A 24613-nucleotide genomic window follows, 5' to 3' on the forward strand; every position below is an offset into this window, starting at 1 on the left:
TAGAAAACAGTAGTCCCTACTTTGTCTTACGTTTTAAAAATAAATATAGAAGAAATGAAGAACAGATTGTGAAAGAGGAAGAGAAAACAATAGGAGAAAGGTAAGTTTGAGGTAACAGATCCACTTTAAACTATTTGGGTTTTCTTTTATTAACACGAAAGGATCTTCTACTCTACATATACCAGTTACAGCCCCAGTCTGGAATGCTGAATATAGACAAGACAAATAACTAGGTTTCATTTTGTTCACCTATAAACAACTATAGCCCAGGTTGGTAATGGAGAAGACTACTCACTATGTTTAATTGTGTCCACCTTTAAACAGCACTTACCTTTAAGTTGGTTCTGACTGTCTTCTCGCCTCCTTTCCAGCTCCTTTCTATCATAGTTTAGTCTCTTCAGGCACATAATACCATAATGGAGGCTCACTCTGAAATCACAATTAAGACATTTATTAAACAAAACTAAAATGGAACACAGCCTACTTCTGATGCCTTTGATGTGTGTGTATGCTGTTGAAAATCCAATAAAAACTAATTAAATAAATAAAAATGGAACGCACCCTATCACAATGCCATGTTTACAAAATTAAAACCGATTTGTCAAAAGAAATACGTTAGAACTGTGAGCAAACTGTGCGTTTTCAATGATTGTAGCTTCTAGACACAAATTCTCCCAGAGATCTGAGTCGTAAATAATTGTTCAAAAATGGAAAAGCTCCTCTAAAATAAAGGTAGTGGCTGCTGTGCTTTTAAAAAAAAAATAATAAAGCAGTTTCTGTTGTGAGTACCTGTGAAAACTGTCCACCATTTTAAGTTGTCCCCTTAGCTCCTTCTTATTTAAGTGATCTAACATTCGGGCATCCACCAATGACTCCATGAAGTAGCTGCGGTACTGAGGCAATCCTAGGCTTGGCAACCAGTCATTCCCCACCCACTCGTGGTTCATGTCGCCATATGCAAGGATCTGATGAATGAAAAGTAGGATCAAACACAGTCTGAACACATCATTATGAATCATCCCAAAATTCAAAGATAGATTTTCTCCACCACCCATTAAAAAAAGAAAAAGAAAAGCAACTTTCAAGTCATACATTTTTTTTGAGAGTTTGGAATACTTGTAGCTCTTGGTGTAATATGTGTAACAGGAGGTACAGTTAAAACCAGGGCTTAAGAGACTTTTTATGCACCAAAACCCGTATCTTAATATAACAGTTTTGGTGCAAAGATGCTGTCCCTTTTGTTTGACAAAGTAAAACATTGCCATTTCTGATAAAGATTTACATTTTAGAAAGAACACACCTTTAGTGGCTGTCAGTCAGCAATCCACTAGACCTGCTTCCTCCTTCACATCCTTTGATTTTCGAAGGATGTCACATTAAGAAGATAATAGCTAATGCTTTTTAGAGAAGCATTGGATTTGCAGTTTGTGGTCATACTGCTCATGTGCTTCTCTATGAGAAACCCCGGATTGAGCAAATGTCATCATGATTGATGATCTCACTGGAGGTGGATCGAGTTGCAGTAAAGAGACTGTTTCAGTGCCCGATTACTGCACACGTATGATCATGATCTTTATAAAAGTTTCAAGTTTTCACCTTCAAACCACATGTGCCTACATGTTACCAACAATGACCTCCCTCAAAAAAAATAAAATAAATTATAGACTCTTATTATTAAACTACAAAAATATAAGGAAAGTTAAAAAAAATTCTCATACAAAAATATATATATATTTTTTTTAAGAAAAACTTGCTGAGAATGAAGAGTGACAAGGCAATTAATCTGGTTAGAAAGCAGACTTCTCCAAACATGACCTACCTGTTCCCAGCTGATCTCCTTAGTTTCCTGGCAGAGGTTAAAGCGGTAAAAAAGGACAAAGAAGAAGAGAGTCAAGCGTTGTGCAATTAGTAAGAAGCAAGATTTAGTGTAGATTAGGAGCATGAGCAGAACCCAGGATTAGATACAGAAAGAGACAGTCCATGCACACATTACAAATCAGCACAGATACACAGCATGGTCAGATAGAGACAGAACGGAATTGTACAGATACAGTATGTGCAGACTGCAAAGAGAGATTCTGTGTCTGTGTGAATATTTAGGATTTCCTATATAGCCCCCATATCCAGTATGGACGGATACAGAGTTTTTGCGCTGATGTTGGTCTATATATCGAAGGACGTTTTGTTAATATATTATTGTTATATTGATATATTGATGTCTTGCATTGGGATATTCCTAAAGTATATTGCCCAGTTAATAGGGGTAAAGACTGAGAGGGTTAACAGAGCTGGGTGAAAATCCCCTCAAAATGATGTACGACCGTAATAGACCCATACTGCACTGAATGTACTGTACTTCTACATTTCTGGTTTACGGACTCATAAAGCATTTGAAGCTACTGGTGTAGCACAGAATAGGGGAAAGAGAAAATGAAACATATACTGATCAACGAGTGAATACTATAGGATGATCAGTTTATCAAATCAGTTATTCCACGGGGTTAATACTGTAGCAGTTCCTAGTCATATGAGCAACACGTTTGGAAGATGATCCTGTTGAGTTCACACAATCCTATTAGGTCATATGACCTCAACAGAATCATCTCAGCAGCAGGTTTCTTGCTGGACTCCTGCAGAGTTCACTTGAAAACAAGAGTCCACAATAAAGCCAGCAGACGTAGAGGCCAGTTCTGGTGCAACATGACTTTGCCTGACTTCTGCGACAGATTAACCAAGGTGCACATGTAACAGTCATTAATGGTTAGATTGAATGGCTTCAGTAAGGGATGGAAGTCAGCATAGACACCTACAGGTTTAGTAGTGGCTGTTAAGGTCTCCATTTCTTCATGAGTCATCCACACATTTCCCGTTGACTGCAGAGAGAAAGAGACACAAACTAAAGTTAGCAGCAAGGAGACTGAGACAGGTAATAATTGGCCTTTGATATCTAAACCTCATGATGGGTGTTTGCAGTCTGTACTCCCAGAATGGCGACTTGTTTATAATTTTACAAAAGACAAGATGTTGACTTTTATTTACTAAACAGAACATTGCAGCACATTAAAAGATATGAATGTTGGTTAAACTAGCCAAGCTGTGACTATAACAGAGTTGTTTAATTTTTTTCAAGTCGCCTCTTTGTGCTTAGATTTTGCAGTTTGTTTTACAAGACACTACGTGTATGCAGCAGATAAACCATGCTGTAATTCTGGCGCACTCCAAATGCAGTTAAACTATAACTCCAAACCCCTTAGCTGAAATGTACCAGCCATTTGGTGTTCTTATTAAACATCCGATGGCTTTCCACAACACCCTCTGAATCTGAGCTTGCTCCATCTTACCGTGCGCGACGTGGCCGGTGCAGAGGGGCTTGTGAGTGACACCATCTCCTGTATGGCAAGGCGTAGTTTCAGACGGTGAAGGGGGTTGCTGATCCCAATCTCGCGCTGGATTTCCGTATCGGAAAGATTAGCCATTATAGCGCCGCTTTTCACATTGGCACGACACGCAGCTACATACCAGGCTGGCATCCCTACCCACAGCTGGAAGACAAAGAAAGCCACATATTAACCAGAATTTGCAAGTGATGTTTATACCTCAATACAAATCTCCATTGTTCTGTCCCAGATAAAAAAAACATGGAGTCAAACTGTTGTATTTCTCTGTTAATGTAATACCCACTTAGCCCAATTATGCATGCTTAATGAGAAATAGACTCAATTGTGTCTTATGATTTGGAATAAGAGTGGTCTTGCTAATTACCTCTAGCCATGAAACAACAGTGGGCCCGTCCCAGGCGGCAAATGGTAGCCCCTGCCGGCAAGCTTCTTCCAGGAGTTCATGTCTAAAAGGGAAGCACAAAATATGTGACACATGACATGTCTGGTCCCCAAATTCCCATAGCGTGAAGTTTCTGTCTTCTCTCACACATTCGTCAGGTTTGTTATATCAAGCAGAAAATTGTCAGAAAGTCCTAGTAAACTCAAGCTGAATCTCAAATTTAAATCCAAAGTAACTAAGCTGGAAACTTTTTCCTAGTCTGCTTTGGTTCCAGTCTGACTATCTTGACCTTAAATTTCAAATTCACTTTGAATTCCAGGCAAGTCTCTCTTTAGTAAGTAACCCGAATTATGTTTAAAATGTATAAGTGTGTGCAAGTATGTAAGTGTTCCATGAAGTTTGTCTGTAGCTCTGTGAGTGTCCATAATACTGTAAGTGCAATGATGACCTTGGATTAGTGTATACCTACGAGTATGATTTTTTTTGACAGAGGACAGAGTGTCTTAAACCCGGAGAAGGTCAGATGACCGCTCTCAGCCAATCAGCAGCGAACTCTGCCTGATGACACTTCTCGTTGCCTGAAACGGAAATTTCAGAAGCCAGAAGCCGCGATGGGGGGGGGCTGTGATCTTTGCTGGAGGTAACTTCCTGGTTAAACGGTTCGAGAACAATTTAACCCGTGAAGGTAAGAGTGTGCCCGGGGGGCTCCTGGCACCATAACAACTTCATATAGATGTTGTATTGGTGCCTGGAGTGTTCCTTTAAGTGGTAACATCACGGTAACATATACTTGGAAACTGGTGACAGCTATTTGTTCCTACCATAGATAAATACACTGGCATGTAATGTTATGCTGAACACACTTTAAAACATGAATTATTTATGTTGTATAAACCAGTCATGTGTTTTGTTGTGAAAATATTAAATGTTTTGCTATGTAAAACCTTGACAGGACACTATAATTAAAGAATTAGTACAGAAAATAACAGCGCTGATGGTTAATTTGCTGGATTTCACAGACAGGTTTTTGTGCAAGTTTGAACTTTAGCGAAAGAAAATATTTAGATAATATATAAAAAGCACCGGAAGAAACTTGTGACTCACCGCGGTAATTAACACCTGCATTTGCGTGTGCATATATTATAAACCATGTGCTTTAGTGCCACATATAGAACTAGCAGCCAGTTTACCATTTCATTGCCCAAACAGCATAGCACCGAAGTCGCCATATTTAGGACAAAATCCCCGTGGCCTTATTTTTTTTCCTCATATTTTATTCTTGTGTCTTCTACGTGTTTAAGTTCTTAGGTATATAAGAGGGAATCAAAAAAGTGCAGCAATAAAACTCACATTGCTAGGTCTTGAAAGTAAATATATAAATGAGTTTGTGTAAATGAAAAAGTCAGCTAAAATGTCCCAGGATAAATAGCGCTCTCTACTCGTTACACCTTCAGTTGCGCCCTTTAAAGCAACTCTGCCCCTGTGGCCATTTGAAATGTACAGCAATATTAATATATCTTACAGTGTGAAAATGATTTTATATATTTCTCAGATATGTGTAGTAGTGACTATAGGAGGATATTTTAACAGAAGCACATAGGCACCATGTCACAAATACCCCTAGGGTGTAAGGCAGTGCCATGTGTTACCCCAAGGGTGTAAGGCAGTGCCGTGTGTTACCCCAAGGGTGTAAGGCAGTGCCGTGTGTTACCCCAAGGGTGTAAGACAGTGCCGTGTGTTACCCCAAGGGTGTAAGGAAGTGCAGTGTGTTACCCCAAGGGTGTAAGGCAGTGCCGTGTGTTACCCCAAGGGTGTAAGGCAGTGCCGTGTGTTACCCAAAGGTGTAAGACAGTGCCGTGTGTTACCCCAAGGGTGTAAGGCAGTGCCCAAGGGTGTAAGACAGTGCAGTGCGTTACCCCAAGGGTGTAAGGCAGTGCTGTCTGTTACCAAAAGGTGTAAGACAGTGCCGTGTGTTACCCCAAGGGTGTAAGGCAGTACCCAAGGGTGTAAGACAGTGCAGTGTGTTACCCCAAGGGTGTAAGGCAGTGCCGTGTGTTACCCCAAGGGTGTAAGGCAGTGCAGTGCGTTACTCGACGGGTGTAAGACAGTGCCGTGTGTTACCCCAAGGGTGTAAGGCAGTGCCCAAGGGTGTAAGACAGTGCAGTGTGTTACCCCAAGGGTGTAAGGCAGTGCAGTGTGTTACCCCAAGGGTGTAAGACAGTGCTGTGTGTTACCCCAAGGGTGTAAGGCAGTGCAGTGTGTTACCCCAAGGGTGTAAGACAGTGCAGTGTGTTACCCCAAGGGTGTAAGGCAGTGCAGTGTGTTACCCCAAGGGTGTAAGGCAGTGCAGTGTGTTACCCCAAGGGTGTAAGGCAGTGCAGTGTGTTACCCCAAGGGTGTAAGGCAGTGCAGTGTGTTACCCCAAGGGTGTAAGACAGTGCAGTGTGTTACCCCAAGGGTGTAAGGCAGTGCAGTGTGTTACCCCAAGGGTGTAAGGCAGTGCTGTGTGTTACCCCAAGGAAGGGTATAAGGCAGTGCTGTGTGTTACCCCAAGGGAGTAAGGCAGAGTCTAGTTAGACGTCCGTACATTCTTCTCTTTTGCTTTAGGCAGCAAGCGAAAAGGCCTATGTGAAATTAATACTTTGTTTTACTACACCTTATACACAGGCAAATAATAAAAATGATATATAGAAACTTTGCAGCACCCTATCCTAATGTGCAAATACTGTTTATGATAGGCTAACATTAATACAAGGAAACAGGAGCCTAATTACTAAATAGTGAGGTTTAGTGAAATGACAAGTTAAGGAAACAGAATTAGAAAACCATCAAACTCAGCCTCGCTAGAGATTCCAGTTGTTTTATTCAAAACTTTTGAACTCAGATGTTAACTTACTAAAATGCATTGGGTTCATAAATAAACACAATTTATTTCTCATACGGATGTTCGAAAAGCAATCAAATGTTTGGTCAAACGATTTGCTGTACTGAGAGGGAGTCAATCAACTATGGCAGTAAAGCAGAAACAGCTTCAGATTTTGCCTCCTGTCCCCTAAAGGCACAATTCTACAGTGGATCATTATTTTAAGCATTGCTATGAGGATTATTCACAGTTGGTTTGTAGCTGCGCTTCAAATGGGTAGATATGTAAAACAAAAGCAGAGATAATCCAGTGGTGGAGTATAACTAAATATATGGACAGGAATGGATGTTTAGAGCCACTTACGTTAGGTAGAGCTTCAAACCAGATAAAAATAAAATCTAAAAAGTAGTGTAGATGACAATAGATGACATTTTCAACATTAAATTTTAACCTTAATTTTAAGATGAGTGGAAATCGTGGAACAGGATAAACAAAATACCTTTATTTGTGACACGGTTTGTATTTTGTTTTATATGATACTGCCTACATCTGACGGAATACTATTCTAGAGTGAGGATTGTACCACTTCACGTAGTTCTTTTGGAGCCACTCAAGGCTCTGAATCATGTGAGTGCATATTCTATATACATATACTACTATCCAAGGTTGCATTTAGATACTACACTATGTAACTGTCTTGAAGCTCTATCGAATGTAAGTGGCTCTCCACATCCATTACTGTCCATATATTTAGATATCTATCCATTTGAACTACTAACCGACTGTGAATAATTACAATTACTCCAGCCAAGAAGAGAACCTTGGCAGGCTGTTGCTGACTGTCTTAGCACTTTTTGATTTGTAATATTTTCATTGCTATATGGATACTTGTCACTTACTTCTTCTTGTTCCTGCGGTCCTTGTCAACAGGTCCTGCCAGTTTGGACAGTCCCATGGGGTCAGATGGAGACATCTCTTCTGAAGGGGTTCCAGCTGAACAAAATCAAGAAAAAAAATAATTCAGAAATTAATGGTAAACAGTTAGGCAACAGTGACCACTTCAAATATCCAAGTTTGGAACCATTCCATTAGAACTAAAGGCACAAAGGGAGCAAGTGAAATCCAGCACTGGCAGTTTTAAAGGTGAAGGAGGCAGGGGTGCAATCGCCTCTTTATTTATTTTTTCTAAGATACAGGTACTTTATTTTCAAAGAATTAAGATGAATAATTTTGTTACATCAAGGCAAAGTACAGAAGAACAAAGAGATCATTTATAAGCTCTAACAGGTGACCTAATGTAACATGAAAACCTACAGGTATATCATCAGAACAATGTGCAGATCAAAAACTTTGGTCCAAAAGGTGGTGGTCTCTGTCATAGACCTTTCTGTCCTGACTCATCTGTTTTTTTTTTTTGTTTTTTTTTTAATGGCAACATGCATTAGCCCTCTAACAGTCTGTGCAATGAACAGTCTTGGAAACTCCCATAATTAATAAATAATTATAATTGGAAATTGGCAATTAACAAATCTTCACGTAGTGTCCTGTTCATTGGGACTCAGCATAATGGGGGGTAAAAAAAACAGTCTTCCGTCAAATTTATAGTTTAATCTATGCATTTGTTTGTGACTTCACCAATATAAAGTTTGTATCTATAACTAATTGAAGATAAACTTTTCATCCACATGACATAGGGACAACAAGTAAGCTTTAAAACTAAAACGGGGTTTGCCACTACATGTATATTGTTTTACACTGTAGACATCACCAACTTAGTCTGAATGTCATTATATGTTTTAATAGCTTTATAACATTGAGCGAGATTAATCTTAATATGCACGCATTTACCATGATTGTATTATAGCTTGTTATCTTCAAAAAAAAAAAAACTGCGCTGTTTAACCTGTCACAATTTGTAATGTATGAGAAACTGCTTGCAGCAGCTGTCGTGGCGCTGCACGCTTACTGTCATTTCATGCGCAAATAAAATAAAGAATTAAAAAAAAAAAAAAAACTAAAACGGGGTATTCCTTATTTTAACTATCTCTCATTAGACCACAGCTATTTAAATCTGGCCCTACAGAAGTTTGTGAAATACAAGACTAGCTTAGAATGTGACGTGCAGTTGGAAAACTGGCTCTGCAGCACAGGAAACGCAACTCACGAACATCAGCGCTGTCACTGTTGGTCAACACTAATTAAACGAATTAAACACGATTGGTTATACTGATATCAACTATCGCTCTGTGTTTTAATTAACATTGCAGGTCTTCTATAACAGTTACGTTTGCATAGGCTAACATCAGGAGCAGGTTTTATAATGTTTATGTATATTTCTTTATTAAATAGTATAGAGTGATTGCATGAATGTTACATGTATTGAAAAAGTCATTGTTATGATTCTTTTGTTGTGGCTAGCATTTTATTACTAGCTAGAGGTCCATCGCACATGCTGCTGATAGTGACATGAATGGGTCCTACCAGGCAGAATGCGTGATGCAAATGATCAGAGAAGGAAATCAATGAATAAATCAGAGGGGATTGTTAAAGAACTGCATTATTAACTTATCTCCAACTGTGAGTATATGGATTGTACATACTGCTGGGCAGCACTGTACATATGCCGGTCAGTGGTTTATTTTTTTATTTTAAGTTTATTTTATTTGTACAACCTTCTATGTATAAAAAAAAAAAAAAAATTATCAAATGCAAGCCCCTATACATTTACGATCATTTCAAATGTCCTATATCACCTGCGTTCTGCCGAGGAGAAGGATGACTGAAGTACACATGCAAGAAATCTAGATTATGTTTACACAATACGCAGCAAACAGACATCAGATGCTATATCTGCTTCCTCACACTCCCACAATGCACATGGCTTATCTCAAAATGCTATGTGACCATTTAAATGGGCATTATAGACACAAAGACCACTTCATCTCAATAAAGTGTTCTGGGTGCCATGTCTCTCTAGTTTTCACCCTGAAGCTGCAAACATTGCTATTCTGTAGAAACAGAAATGTATACAGTGCAGAGTTTAAATGCCTCTAGTGGCTGTCACTCTAACAGCCACTAAAGGTGCTTCCAATCAAACAGAGTAAAACTCTGCGCATAGAGACTGAATCTGATTGGTGTGGTGTGGCGTTCTGCTGTGCATTCACACTAGCCTCCCATAGAAAAGCATTGGATTGGCTGAGATAATCGATCTTGATGATCTCAGCCATGGCTGCAGAGAGAGCACTATGGCCTGGGATAAAAGGTAAGTGATACAGAGGGGAGGGGGGGAGGGGGATGGTGGTCACCTAAGCTACAGGACACTAAAGCGTTAGGAATACCCATTTGTATTCAGAACCCTATAGTGTTCCTTTAACTACACTAGCTCAGCTTAACTGTATAGCTGTATGGAGATAAAACCTTGAAGATGATAGTAATTAGGTCTGCATAATGTAGAGTTTATTTTCATCCTCTATAAAGGCCTATATAAAGCCTGTGAGTACTTCATGTTTGCTGGTCAATTTGTAACCTGGGAAATGACAGAGAGGATCCTATACTCACCAAGAGAAGAGGACTCTCGCCCCATCTGCCCCATGCGTCCCTTTTCCTTCTTGCCAAACAGGCGCCCAATAGAGGACTTGATGCTCTTCTTTTTGGCAGCTTTGTGCAGGGAGTCCTGACTGGTGCTGTTTGTACCTCCCAATCCGTCAGCTCCCAGGCTGATAGAAAAAACAAATAACACAAGAAACTCAAGGGTTAGATAAAGGGAACACTGATGGTCAGCAATTACAGATGGAAGATGGCGGCAGCGTTTTGATATCTCACTCTATTCTTAACAGTATAAACACTCAAGCTGATCAAACAATTTAAAATATTGCTTGATCCACTCGTTTGTAAACAACCATTTGGGATTGCATGGTCCTTTTTTTGGTGGTTGGGGCTGTTGCTAAGGCAAATCCCTTTGTCACAAAAACCAGATCAAACAAGAGATGTTCCCAATTTAAGAACCAATAACATTCTAGGTTGTCATAACAATTTGGTAATTACCGACCCAACATTAATATGGAATGTCCTATTCATTTAGTGATTACAGAGCTGTGTAGGTCTGTTGGTGCTAAATAAGCAGGCCTTTGCTGTGAGATCCCATTATTCTACTGGGAAAGTTTCAATGACTGCCAAGAAAATACAAAAATCTATATTATAACTGTCAGGATCTACACAGGGATCCAATACACAGAATGCAAAAATAGAAGAACGTATACCGGGCCTTAGAATGGCCGGACTAATGTCGGAAAGAACAGAGAATAGTCAGGGACAAGCCGAGGTCGAGGGAGTCAGAAAACAGGTACGCGAATAAACAAGCCGAGTCAAAGGGAAGGAGAACACAGAATAGTCTAAATCAGAGCCAAGTCAAATACCAATAAACCAAACCAGAGTAAGCACTATAGGAACAGACAAGCTAGAACCACGCCAGGGCAATGATTCATTGCAAGTGAGTACTTTTTATAGTTTGGCTCTTTAAGTGATGACCACGCCCCCAAAACATCCTAATTCGACCGTTTCGGCGGGCTGTGACATCATGACATCGGCGCGCATGCGCCGCGTCATAAAAGGGGACGGACCTACCGCGGTCGGCGTCTGCACTGCTGAGATGAGAGGAGGGAAAGAAAGGAGTCTCCCCATCATGTGGGAGAAGACCCACAGGCTGGATTCCTGCCAGGGCAGTAACCACAGGTACCCTGACAATAACGGACTTCTGCATCACACATTGAAGAGTTAAAAATCCACCCACTCTAAACCTGAATAGGAAAACATTCATATTTTACCCTTTGATTGTAAAAAAAACAAGTCAACACTCACCTATCACATCAATGAACATCCAAAATTCAATATTTAATGTGTTCCTTCTAAAATAAGATACTTGCCTATACTCCAGCTTTAGCCATTTATACCTGCTGTAGTAACTCCCTTAACCCCTTAAGGACCAAACTTCTGGAATAAAAGGGAATCATGACATGTCACACATGTCATGTGTCCTTAAGGGGTTAATGGCCTGATTAAGGCAATATGGTGACTACATTCAGCACCGCAGATGGTCTAAAACGACGTTGCGCATGATGCTCGGCCCAACTTCAAGCAGGTTGAGTGAGTATCATGCAGTACAAAGTACATAGCCATCCACAGTGCCAGGGTAAGCCACCATGCACTAGGGAAATAAACTCCAGTACGCTGCCCTGACTGAAATCCTCTGTTGGCATTGTGGATTTGATGAGGACTGCTGCATTAATCCCACCCTTTGTCCTGGAATAACAGTTACGCTGTCCTGAGGGAATACAGAATCTCCACATACAGGATTCTTTTGTTATCGATGCAAGAAGTTAATGACTCAAACCAACTGTAAAATTGTGTTCTTTTCTTCTGCCCTAAGTGTGTTACTGTAACCCAAAACAGAAGACTAAATGGAATCTATAGTAAAAATTTTACAGGATTCAAGAGATACTAAAGGAAAACTCTAATACTAGGAATACAAACATCTATTTCTTAACTTACAGTGTTTGCTACATATTTAGATTATCAGGTCTACCCTGTAAATTATATGAAGGATTTTTAACTAACTTTTAGTCCCTTGCTGTGCCAGTCTCTGTATGGCCACCGCTCCACCTCGGCTGAGATCATCAATGATGATGATTTCAGCCAATCCAATTCTTTCCCAAGGGAAATATGCCAAACATGATGTATACAACAGTGCCCTTCCTGGCTAGATTGCCTTGTTCACTCGCTGTCTTTGAGAATGTCATGATGACTAAACACGGCAGACGCAAGACGTGTGGCGTCTCTTACCGGGAGCACTTCCAGACAACACAGAATTGGAAGACTTGAGTATTGCAGGATTACCACCACAGCTATCACACACAGGATTATGCCACACACCAAAGATTTGTTTTCTTCTTTAGGCTGAATTTGCCCTCCTTACTCCACATAACAACGCTAGCTTTCTAAAGGTACTTGTCGGATAATATCTCCAGAACATTTGGAGACTTGACTTGTAATGTGTTGGATTATTGTTGTGGAGTGTTAAGACTTTGGTGGGACTTCCTAACCCCTTTGGTGCTGAGGCCACTTGGGACTTTTATGTACAAGTTTACGGCACCTATTCACATATATTATTTCTATCTCTAGATGCAATTTTAGGTGGCTGCTGTTATTATTAGTTTCATTATTATCCTAAGGGATTGCATTATTTGCTTTTTATGTTTAAAAATAGGCAACTCCCTTGCTAAATTCCTGATTTAACAGAAAAACATATTTTGTGTTTCATAAGCATCTACCTTTTCCACTTCTGGATTCTTAGAAGAATTTCCTAAACACACTTTTTCTACACAAATTAGTAGTTGCTTTTATAAACCAGATTTGATGCAGCTGACAAACACTCAGATCAGAAACACCAGAACATTGACCTCCTATAAGAATATATCCATATGTATTATAACTAATTGTACTGTCTGAATAATTGTACCTCGTAACATGTCAAGTACGTAACGAGTATTAAATATATATACAAGATGCACACACTACATAGCTACTCCGCTTTACTTCCCTTCAAGTGTCAGTAATCTGTAAGATGCTACATGGGTGATGTTAGTGCTATATACATAAAACACACAAACACTGTATAACTGTTGTGCTTACTGTACTTTACTCTACTACAATATAACATACAAAGTGCTAATTATACCTGTAGGTGGTACATCAACAAAATACACATATACTGTATCTCCTTAAATTGAGGATTAACTTATAATACAGGTGAGCATGCCTTGGATAAGTTTAAATGGGTGAGATTCCTGTAGATGATAGTCACGTGTGTCTGGCAAATTGAATAGACCTGGGAAAAAGCACTAATGACAAAATTTCTCTGTGGCTAGGAAAGAGCAGAGAGGCGAATTAAGTCTTCAATTAAAACCTATATAGACATGCTGATTTCACCAACTCTACCCATTTTTGTAGTCAACGATTTTGCCTTTCAACCTATACCTGGCCCGGGATTCTCTTCCATCCTCCAACGAGGTGGCTTGAAGGGCCAGTGCTTGTGTCATCCGTTCCAGCCGCACTGCTCGGGGTGTAAGGGGAGGGGTCGTCTCACATTGCATCAAAGCCTTATCATCTCTACCATCTTCTTTAGGAACATGATTCTGCATGATAAGAGAAAGAATGTAGACATTATAATTAGCCTGATACTATTTACTCAGCAACCCATAACAATAGAGAACCACTGGGCCATACAAAGGTGCTTCTCAAAGAAGGCCTCAAGGACCACCAATGAACTAGGACTTGGGAGTAACAACAAATACATTAACAAACCCTGGAATGTTAAAGGTCTGAGAAAAATGTTCTGAAAAATACAAATAATTTTTTAATAATGACATTCTTTAATTATGTCAGCGTACAGGTAACACCCAGAAGGTTAAATATGTATTCTCTTTTATTGACATGACTGGTGAATAATGCAGGAATTCATGTAAGATAAGTCAATTTCTTTATTAACATGTGAACTGTTAGGTATTTAAAAGAAATTCAAAGTGAATTTCAGGTTTTAGACCAAAATCGTAAAACTGAAATATTCTTTAATAAAAGGAAACCATCACTTTTCTAAAAGTCACACTTTTAAATAAATAAATATTGAAAATCACCTAGCATTTGAGTGGACCTTTTTTTAATGTGTTGCTCCATGGTATCTTTACCACAGTTTTGTGTGGAAGATTATTTTAAAATTGCCCAAATCATGTGGATATTCTCATTTCACTCTTGTAATTATTTGGTAGTTAGAAGAAACTGCAGCTACTCCCATGAACACTAGATGGCACTATGCAAGCAAGCACTTCAACCAAAAGTCAAACCCCTGCTCTTGTGAGAACAATAGGGAACTACATGGAGCATTTATCAAAATAAATTAGATATTGCACTTGGATCAATATGCCAAGTCAGTGTAAGGCAGCCAACTACTTGAGCCACAAATCACTGACACCAAATGCCACAGTTTAGTTGATAAGGATGGGGGGAGGCGATAATAATAAGGAGAAATGTAGGTGGTAGATTGCTGAAAAGACATGTCCCCAAAATATTTACTAGTCATGTCTAAAAATGTATTTATAAATACAAATTTAAAAAAATCAGGAACTTTTATCTTCTCATTGAACAATTCTTACACTTACACAGTGAATTGTAGTGAGTTGAAAATGTAGGCTAAAATCTGCAAGTTCAGTGTTGGATTGTAGTGTGGGATGACCAGTCTATAATGCTAATGGTGTAGGTTTCCTTTATAATGACGGAGGTGAGATAAAATCTCGTTCAGCCCTTTTGTGTGAGCTATTGATAGAGCTAGCTATTTTTCTTTGTTCACTCTTGGTCTGTACATTTTTGGCTCATGTTGACAAGAAAAATATACTCGTACAACATATATAAATACAGAATCACACCCCTTGGCTTGTGTATAGTAACAATGCCACTCCAGATCAGTAGAGATACGCTCTCTCATTATGGTGCACAGTGTTGAGTTTCAAAACAACAGTAATGGAGGTCTGTGCAAGAGACATACGCTAGTGGGGAGATGGAGGGAGATGAGGAAATAAATAGAGCGATTCTGGGAAGAGAGATGGTGTGACAAATGAAGAAAGAGATGGAGTGATATTGAAGAAAAAAAAGGGTTAGGTTAACACTAGGAGAGAGAGGAATGGGAGAATACTGGGCGGAGAGAAGAGTAAAGGAATACTGGGCGGAGAGAGGAATGAAGGAATACTGGGCGGAGAGAGGAATGAAGGAATACTGGGCGGAGAGAGGAGTGAAGGAATACTGGGTGGAGAGAGGAATGATAGAATACTGGGAGGAGAGAAGAGTGAAGGAATGTTGGAAGGAGAAAGGATTGAATGAATCCTGGGCGGAGAGAGGAGTGAAGGCATACTGGAAGGAGAGAGGAGCAAAGGAATACTGGGTGTAGAGAGGAATGAAGGCATACTGGAAGGAGAGAGGAGTGAAGGAATACTAGGAGGAGAGAAAAATGAGGGAATACTGGGTGGAGAGAGGAGTGAAGGAATACTGGAAGGAAAAAGGAATTAAGGACTACTGGGTGGAGAGAGGAGTGAAGGAATTCTGGGAGGAGAGAGGAATGAAGGAATACTGGGTGGAGAGAGGAATGACAGAATACTGGGAGGTTGTTGGAGGAATGAAGAGATACTGAGAGGTTGGAGGAATGAAGGAATACTGGGAGATTGGAGGAATAAAGGAATACTGGGAGGATGGAGGAATGAAGGAATACTGGAAGGAGAGAGGAATTAAGGAATACTGGGGGGATGGGAGGAATGGAGTGACACTGTGGAAAAATAATCAGTCAAAAAAAACAAAACCTTTTTGATGAAAGTAAGACACTTCCACGTAGTAAAACAAAAAAAACAAAACAAGAAAAGATGCATTGTCTATCAACTTAAACATCTGAAGACAAGTAAGGGGATCATAGATTGAGCCAATATTTTCTTTTTCTTTAAAATTGTCTCTATATTAGTCAGTTATTTAACTAATTGTATCTTCTATGTTTTCTAATCTGAAAAAACAAACAAGTAAATAAAAATTTAATCTTACAAATTTCTCTCCCTCCCTGGCAGGACTGTGAGGGGTGATTCGTGGGGTGGAGTGCCCGCTGCTTGGAGGTGATGGGCTGGCTAAGGTTGAGGTGGTGACTGAGGTTGGGATGGAACTGGCAGATCGATAGCGTCCGAGGGAACCATCAAGGGTGCCACTGGTGACTCTGCTTTCTATTTCCTCCGCTCGTAGCTCTGTGGTCTCTTTCTCCTCCTGGATCAGCCTACAGGGGTGGGGGTAACGAAGTTCACAAAAATAATATTATTTACGAAGATAATTCATGGCTACAGATCAGCTGGTCAAATATACTGAAGATGGCACAAAATAAAATTGTTGAGAAAACAATATTTTCGAGGTGCAGGTGGGTGGCAAAGCTAATATTTGTGACCCTAACATATATCCAGATTATCTATATATCGACACAGACAGCTGTAGAAAGCAAGTATATGCACTACACATTCAGAGACACAGATAGACAGGTACATACATACAAACATATATCCCAGTGAATGTTTTTCTTGGGGTTCGTGGGCCTTTGTATTGTGGATCTGGAAACATAAACCCTATTCTTACTCACTTGATCTCTTTGTTGATAGCTTCAAGCTGTTCCTGCAACATGATAGCCAGTGTCTGCACATCAGTCTGGCCACTGGGAGACAGCAGGTCGGCCGAGCTGAAGATGGTATCTCTGTCGTCCTCATCTGAGCCGTCCAAGTCACCTTCAAATGCTTGGGCCACATTAGCAAGGACGTTTGCCTGCTGCGCCCGCTCCCAGTCCTGTTCATCCAATGTTTGGATCTGATAAAAGAAAGAATCAAGACAAAGCTCTCAAACACTTGTAAATTAGTTAGATTAGTTTGAGGGGGAGCAAACATTTTGGTGAAGAAGGGAAGAACCAAATCCTCAAATCACACATGCCTTTAACAAGTTTTAGCAGGTATTAAAATGTAACCCGTACATTGTGCGAGTGAATATATCAATTAAGGATATTCTTCCTGATATTTGCTATCTGGTTTGTCCTGTGAGCTTTGCTTCAACAATGTCTATTGCAGAGCGATACATCTACCAATTGCAAATGCTAATTGTGAATTATTAGAGATGTTTCACATAATTATGAAACATTTTAAAATCCCCAAGTAATAATTACCGAAAACAAAATAAAACAAAAGTTACCTACTATTTATTTTAAAAAAACAAACAAACTTTAAAAACTTTGCTGGTATTACTTGGGTAAATTACAGTTTACAAGTGCTCCAAAACTGGGAAATTGGAGTAGAACATATACTTACATTGAGGTAGAGTCCAAAGGGTAGCACAAAAAGAACACAATATATTATATAAGATTTGTTAGGATGAATGTTAAAGAAGGAAAAAAGCACAATAGGAAAAAGACTGAGAAAATATATGTAACCAATGAGCATTTAAAAACTATAAGGCAGTTATTATGCTCGTCCATGTATTTGTTCAGCCCTGACTCAAATATATTAAACGTATTTCCCTTCAGACTATATAAAATGAAGAGTTTAACAAGCAATTACTGTTTGTGAACACATCTGGAAAAAATGGACTTTATTATGGGTGGCTGGGGCTCTCCTGATTCCTCTGTTTTGCTGTTGCGTGTGACAGTGTTGGTTCAGACTAAGGCTCCAACATGTCAAACTAATTGCACATGATGTACATGCACTCAACAGTACATGCACTCAATAGCAATAATTTTTTAAGCAAATTTGTAGTTTTACCACCATGCATGCAAGCAAATTTGAATGATGGGAAGATTTATAAAAAAAAATCGACTTTTTCTTTAAACTTAATAAAGAGAACTAGATCAAGACTCAAGTTCCATGAATTCAGGCCTAAATGCTTGCCCAGGTACCTTATTTATTTATATACCAATTTTTTTTAACCTCTGCTACTAGACATGTGCCTATAGCGAGAAGCAAACAGACACTTCTAAAATGTAAGCTCGCTTGAGCTGGGCCGTCAACACCCTCTGTTCATGTGAGTCCAACTCGACTTGTTGCAAATACATGTCTTAGTCCACTTATTGTACAGCGCTTGGGAATTTGTTGGCACTTTATGAATAATAATAACAGAGAAGGCTGATCCTCATGACTAATATTACTTCTCAAATATTCTGTTACTATATCTTTTTTTTTTAATTCTCAAACCTTAAAGGATCACTATAGGGTCAGGAACACAAACATGTATTCCTGACCCTATAGTGTTAATACCACCATCTAGCCCCCCCGGGACCCTCATGCCTCCATAAATATAGTAAAAATCTTACTGTATTCAAGCCTGAAGCTGTAAATCTGCATGCTGAGACTCAGAAAAACAAGCAGTCTGCTGACATGTGGTAGCCTGATCCAATCACAGTGCTTCCCCATAGGATTGGCTGAGACTGACAAAGAGGCAGATCAGGGGCAGAGCCAGCATGATTCGAACACAGCCCTGGCCAATCAGCATCTCCTCACAGAGATGAATTGAATCAATTAATCTCTATGAGGAAAGTTCAATGTCTGCATGCAGTGGGAGGAGGAGTGAATCACAGGATGCTGTGCACAGTGCTGCCCTGTGCTCTACTGACAGCAGATCTGAGTGGATGGAGGCATATTATGCCTCCATCAACTTCGAAGTCCCTCTGGTTCACTCTGAGTGACTGCAACTGGAGGTGTTCCTAGCTTTCAATGTAAACACTGTATTTTCTCAGAAAATACAGTGTTTACATGAGAATGGCTGCACGGTGCTATAGTTCTCACCTGAACAACCTCATTAAGCTGAAGTTGTTCAGGTGACTATAATGTCCCATTAACAAGAGCTAATGTGTGCTTGAGGTGTCGTGAGACACTCTCAGCTCCATGGACTATGGGACGTTAAAACCCCAAAAAAACAATCTACATGAAAAAAAAACTATTAATTCCTTAAGTGACTAGTATAAGGGTGGAAAATGTATGCAACATACAAATACATTTCCTTTATACTTTATTAATAATGAATATGTACATCTAAAGAGAGACTGCTGGGGAGTTAGCCGCAAAAGCTACATGGCTCAAACTGGCTACACTGCAATGGAAATTCATTTTCTAAGAATGAGAGATATGTACCCCTCCCATCCGCGGAGATGCCATGAGGATTTTCATCTCGATGCCCACAGGCCTAATTCATTGCAATTTAACCACTTTACAGACAGTAAAGGCAGTAACACAAAAGGTAAATAGGTGAACAAACTGAAATAAATTACGTTTTATTAACTAATACATATATTTTATATACACACATATACTATAGTTAGTATTATAGTATTTTAATAAAGTTAAATTCAACATTGATATATGTCTAAAGGGGTAGTCATTGCAGTTTAGATAAATCATGTGTATGTGTGTTATGAATCTTATTAAAGATTAATAAAAAATGATCACAAGTTGGTTGGAAATTGTAGAGCAGGAGTGCCCACAAGGTAGATCCCCAGATGTTGGAGAACTACAACTCCCATGATGCATGCATTTAGAATGTCTTTAGATTGACAAAGCATCATAGGAGCTAGGATTTACGTTTTGGGCACCTCTGCTGTAGAGACTAGACAAAATCATTTTCATTTTTAGTTTAAAATATCTGAAATGAAAATTTCTTCAACATGGATATTGTTCCAGCTCGGTTATTTTGGCCTCAGATGTGCAAACCCCTTGTTAATCCTCCACTTCCCGCACTGTAATCAATTTTGTAACTACACTCTTTGAGTCACAGTGCAACACGACTTATATTAATGTTTGATTTCCATTAAGTGAAAGGTTCCCTGGTCACAGGTTTGAAGCCAAACAAGTAAAATTCTCAGGCCACAGGTTTGAAATCAAACAAGTATGACAAATGACAAATCAGTGACCACTGTAAATGTCCCACCTTTGATGTATAACAGATAGTCACGTTAGAGTTCATTACCTTGGTTGGGTCATCCTTCAATGCTGCCCAGCGTGCCTTCTTTGGCCGTCTAATCACTGCTGTGCTGCTATAATGGTCCATATGGCTCCCCATGGGCAGTGTCGGTGCCTGAGAGTAACGCAACTCTAGGGCACTTCCAGGTAGAGACCTACAAGAAATTAGAATGAAGGCCTTTTTTTGAACATAGAAAATGTTCCTGTACCTTTGTCTCTTTAGGAAGACTTTCTGAGCTAGCAAAGAATTCACCTAGAGTATGTGGATGAAGGTCTTCCCCGTAGTTGGTCAATCTCCAACTGCATCCTGTCCATCTCAGTAACAAGTTGCTCCTACAAGATAAATTAGAAAGTGTTGGCCATTATACAGCGACAATAACACCAATGAAAACAACTACACAAAGACTCATACCCCATAATAGGAGGACATATCAACCTATTAGTGACCTCATACCCAGAGCTGGGTATACAAAAGTAACAGGGAGACCATAAACATGGGATATGGAGGTACCCATACAAACCTTGTTGAGTAGAAGCTCATCCTGCAGCTTTTTCATGTTAGCTATCTCCTCCGAGAGAGTGTTCTGGGAGAAGGGAAGCAGGCAAAGGGAAAAAGAGAAGAAAATGAGAACAGAACTGATGCTATGGATTTAGATTGAAAGGGCTTGTAATATGGCTGGTTTCATAAAGGTGGCACAAGGAGAGCAGGATTCTTCTTGAATTCTTACTCAGAAGGTCCTACTTCCCCACCCTACTGGTATTTAAATATTTGTTAATCTGACACCACTAATCTTTAATTTTATAATCTCCTGTCACCTAAAATAAACGTTTATACTAATATTATACTATAATGTGAAACTGGTTGCGTTGCCATTTTGTTAAAGCATTTCAGATCGATAGCTCCATTAGCTGGAACAAGATGCAGATTTAGAGGAAGTAAGGAAGTTAAATATTCCAAAAAGGAAACAGTGGTTATTTCCAGACCAATTGGCATTGTGTTGGTGTGGATACGGGCTTAAAAATACACATGGCCCACATAACCCATCTGGTGGAACTGCCCAAACATCCTACTACTGTGGACCTCAGTTTTCACCCTACTTCGCACACAGATACCCCCATGCCCTGGCATAGCTTTGTTTCACTTGTTTCTGGAGATCTTGTCAAGGGCTCCTATATATTCTTAGCAACTAAACAAGCCCTAATCAGGCAATGGATAACTGCGTAGGTTCCCTACCTCTCATCAGTTTTCAATATAATAATTCACAATGACAAATCGTATTATATGGCACACTCTGAAACAGATACCATGAAGGCTTATGATAGAATCTGGGGACTATGGGAAGAATTCTGTGGATAGCCGAACAATATAGTGATGAAACAGGAATAGGAGCTAATTGGGACATGGGGATGTGAGGGCTGAGTATATAAAGCAGGCTCTTACTGGGTATTTTATAACACTTTCATTTCTTCTTCTCTTACTTTCTTTTCTTAGCCTTTACCTTCTCTTTTGCTGCTTCTACTTATGCTTTTTCTTTCTCCTCGTAATGCATGCCTCTTTTGAGGTGCTTTGACCACTATAGGAGATGCACATAGTATCTACATGGAACTTCAAGAAATGCCGACATAAACCAGTCCATTATAAACGTATCTTATGGAAACAGAATGCTTAAACCCTGGAAGAATTGGCTACCTACCTTCTCCTCCAGGGCTCCCATTCTTTCCTTGAGATGCAGTTGCAATCTCTCATTTGACTCAGACAGCAGTTTATCAACAGTCTCTGAAAGGCGCTTGTTGTGTTCATCGTTCATCTTCTCCCTCTGACGAGCCTGCACAAGAGATCAAGTGTGGGCAAAATTGGAACGATTCTCAGTCTTGTGAATCAAAAGCAAGACAGGCTAATTAGTACATGAAATACACCCAGGAATACCCCCAAATAGCGTCAACATAGAAGAAATATATTCTAGAGGGATTAACTGGTAAATTATCTAAAACATTACTTTTAATGAAGAAATAAAATTATTACAAAATATGATATAGATTGTCATATAGGCAGATACTCTTGGTTTTGCACCACTCCCTGTCACAGGTGCCTCATTCTAGAGCTATTTAACATTGCAGAGAGCCCCAGGAGGATGAATTTTCCAAGTAAATGGTTTAATCTTATAAGAGCATGCATTAGGTTGCTCAAATAGGACCTACCAGAAAATGGGGTACATTGTCGTTGTGTCGGCGGTTCTGCAATGTTACTGTAAATGTGTTACTATATACTGTAACTAAATCTCCCATTATTTCAAAAGACACACACTCACTATTTATAGTACTGTTTAACATTCTTATTATATCTTAAACTTTGAGTTATGATTCCATTAGAGCAGCATCGGCTTATACAAATCCACGCCCGACCATGATTTGTAGTTCCTGTTTTACTGCTGACAAGCAATAGAAAGGGCTGTGACACTTTCACAGGGGCGGCATTTTGGCATCTTACAGGAGTCTCCACGCTTGTTTCACATCCAGCAGCAGCAGGTCCTCTGTTCTCGTGATCCGCGAGAGCATTGCCACGGGTTTGCTTAAGTAACCCACGGCATCGCGCTTGCGGATCGCGAGAACAGAGGACCTGCTGCTGCTGGATGACAGAGAGAGATCTGATAAGGCGGGATGGGACAGGATCGAGCGGGCAAGTGGTGGGGCGAGAGGAAAGGAGAAGCGCAGTCACCTCTTGTTCAATAGGAGAAAGTCTGAAGGGTAGGAAAGGCATCTATATATGGTTTAGAAAGAGAGGGGCAAGGTGGGGAGAATTCTTTCCTTAGCTGTTCAATTTTGGCGGTAAAGTAGCATGCAAAGCTATCGGCTGTAAGGTTAGTTTCGGGGTGGCAACAGCAGGGCGAAGAAGAGAGTTTAAGGTGTCAAAGAGACGCTTGGGATTGCGGGAGCATAAACTAATGAGAGAGGAAAAGTATGACTGTTTGGCGAGGGCAAGAGCTGCGCTGTATGAACATAATATGAATCTATAATGGAGAAAGTCTGACTGGGTGCGAGACTTCCTCCAGGAGTTTTCAGCACAACAGGAGCATCTTTGCAGGTAGCGTGTTGATTAAGTATGCCACTGCTGGGTGCGTGTCCTCCTCGAGGTGCACGTTTGGAGCGGGGCTGCAGTTCAAGGCAGAGGTGAGGGTAGTGTTTTAGGTGGGCTGTATGTTTCTGTATGTGTCTGTGTATTGGTTTGTGTGTCTGTGTTTGTATCGGTGTGTCTGTATGTGTGTGTCTGTATGTGTGTCTGTGCGCCCCTCTCTGTGTGTCTGTATGTGTGTGTGTGTGTTTGTATCTATATGTGTGTTTGTATCTGTGTGTCTATCTGTATGTGTGTCAGTGTTTGTCTGTATCTGTGTATGACTGTGTTTCTATGTAACTGCATGTGTGTGTCTATGTGTCTGTGTATCTGTGCTAGTGTGTGTATATGTATATGTGCATACATCTTAGAATTTCGCCTACACTACACACAAATACAGCCCTGCATCCAAATGTCAACACTACATAAAAACACACCACCATATTCAAAAACCACACAACATAAAAATGCACTCCTGCATTCAAATGCCAATATGTCACACATACTCCATACAAAAACATGTTTACATTCAAACACACATTTTAAACTGGCACTTTACAATAAATGTTGCACTGTATTTTCTGATTAATATATATGCACACGAGCGTATCATTTTTTTTGGCGGGGGTAGATCTTGGGTGAGATCCCACACTTTTTCCCCAGGGCTTGACCCCTGGTAGAATTGATAAGATTCATACTATTGGGTGGCAAGAACCAATCATTCCAAACAAATATAAACGCGGGTGTAAATGGTGTTTAAAGGGACCCACTGAAGAAGACTTAGTTTTAATCAAGAAGAAATTGTAACAATAAACTCTTTAGCCACAGAAGCTATACTTCACCCACATAATGAAATATAATATTTTAGAACATGAGTCACCTGTTGCGATAATAAGAATAAGCATGATAAATATTTGGGGACTTTACAAAGTCTATGACTGGAGATCTGATTGGCAGATTGGGAAACAATACACAAAAGCCGCTGAGGTTGAAGGATTAAATTTGATTGATACATTTTTGTTTTGCTCATTTTATTCATAAGAAAAAAAATCCTAGTCCCTGCAATATATTCATGGTTCAAGACATTATGTCATGTAGTTGAAGAAGGTAACATAATAGATGTACTCTACAGTTTGCCCCTGGTAACGTGATTCAACTTGTGTCGTATTATTTATGAATTATAGAGTTCTTCTTTGATACTGAACTCATTACTAATGCATGTAGCTCATACATGGACTGGTATCCAGCTAACTTGCAAGACGGTTGCCGAAGACGAAAAAAGGTTGGCCTAAAACAAAGTTT

At 39.7% G+C, this 24613-nt stretch overlaps 1 protein-coding gene across 3 annotated transcripts in view; it reads right to left on the reverse strand.

Annotated features, from left to right (window-relative positions):
- Positions 1-24613, reverse strand: part of PPFIA3 (PTPRF interacting protein alpha 3) — a 126915-nt gene that overhangs the window by 10736 nt on the left and 91566 nt on the right. Inside the window, exons 11-25 of one of the 3 annotated variants that reach the window (XM_063436557.1) lie at positions 21897-22028; positions 20724-20786; positions 20456-20535; positions 20210-20342; positions 16851-17071; positions 16274-16496; positions 13676-13833; positions 10202-10359; positions 7543-7636; positions 3763-3844; positions 3342-3542; positions 2811-2873; positions 1820-1846; positions 790-965; positions 332-429 (exon numbers count right to left, since the gene is read on the reverse strand). In XM_063436557.1, the coding sequence (XP_063292627.1) occupies positions 332-429; positions 790-965; positions 1820-1846; positions 2811-2873; positions 3342-3542; positions 3763-3844; positions 7543-7636; positions 10202-10359; positions 13676-13833; positions 16274-16496; positions 16851-17071; positions 20210-20342; positions 20456-20535; positions 20724-20786; positions 21897-22028 (1909 nt within the window). Of the gene's footprint in view, positions 1-331; positions 430-789; positions 966-1819; positions 1847-2810; positions 2874-3341; positions 3543-3762; positions 3845-7542; positions 7637-10201; positions 10360-13675; positions 13834-16273; positions 16497-16850; positions 17072-20209; positions 20358-20455; positions 20536-20723; positions 20787-21896; positions 22029-24613 lie in introns of all 3 variants that reach the window. The other 2 variants (XM_063436558.1, XM_063436556.1) reach the window with 2 other exon arrangements.

The sequence above is a fragment of the Pelobates fuscus genome, chromosome 11, assembly GCF_036172605.1.
Source record: "Pelobates fuscus isolate aPelFus1 chromosome 11, aPelFus1.pri, whole genome shotgun sequence".
NCBI classification, from domain to species: domain Eukaryota; kingdom Metazoa; phylum Chordata; class Amphibia; order Anura; family Pelobatidae; genus Pelobates; species Pelobates fuscus.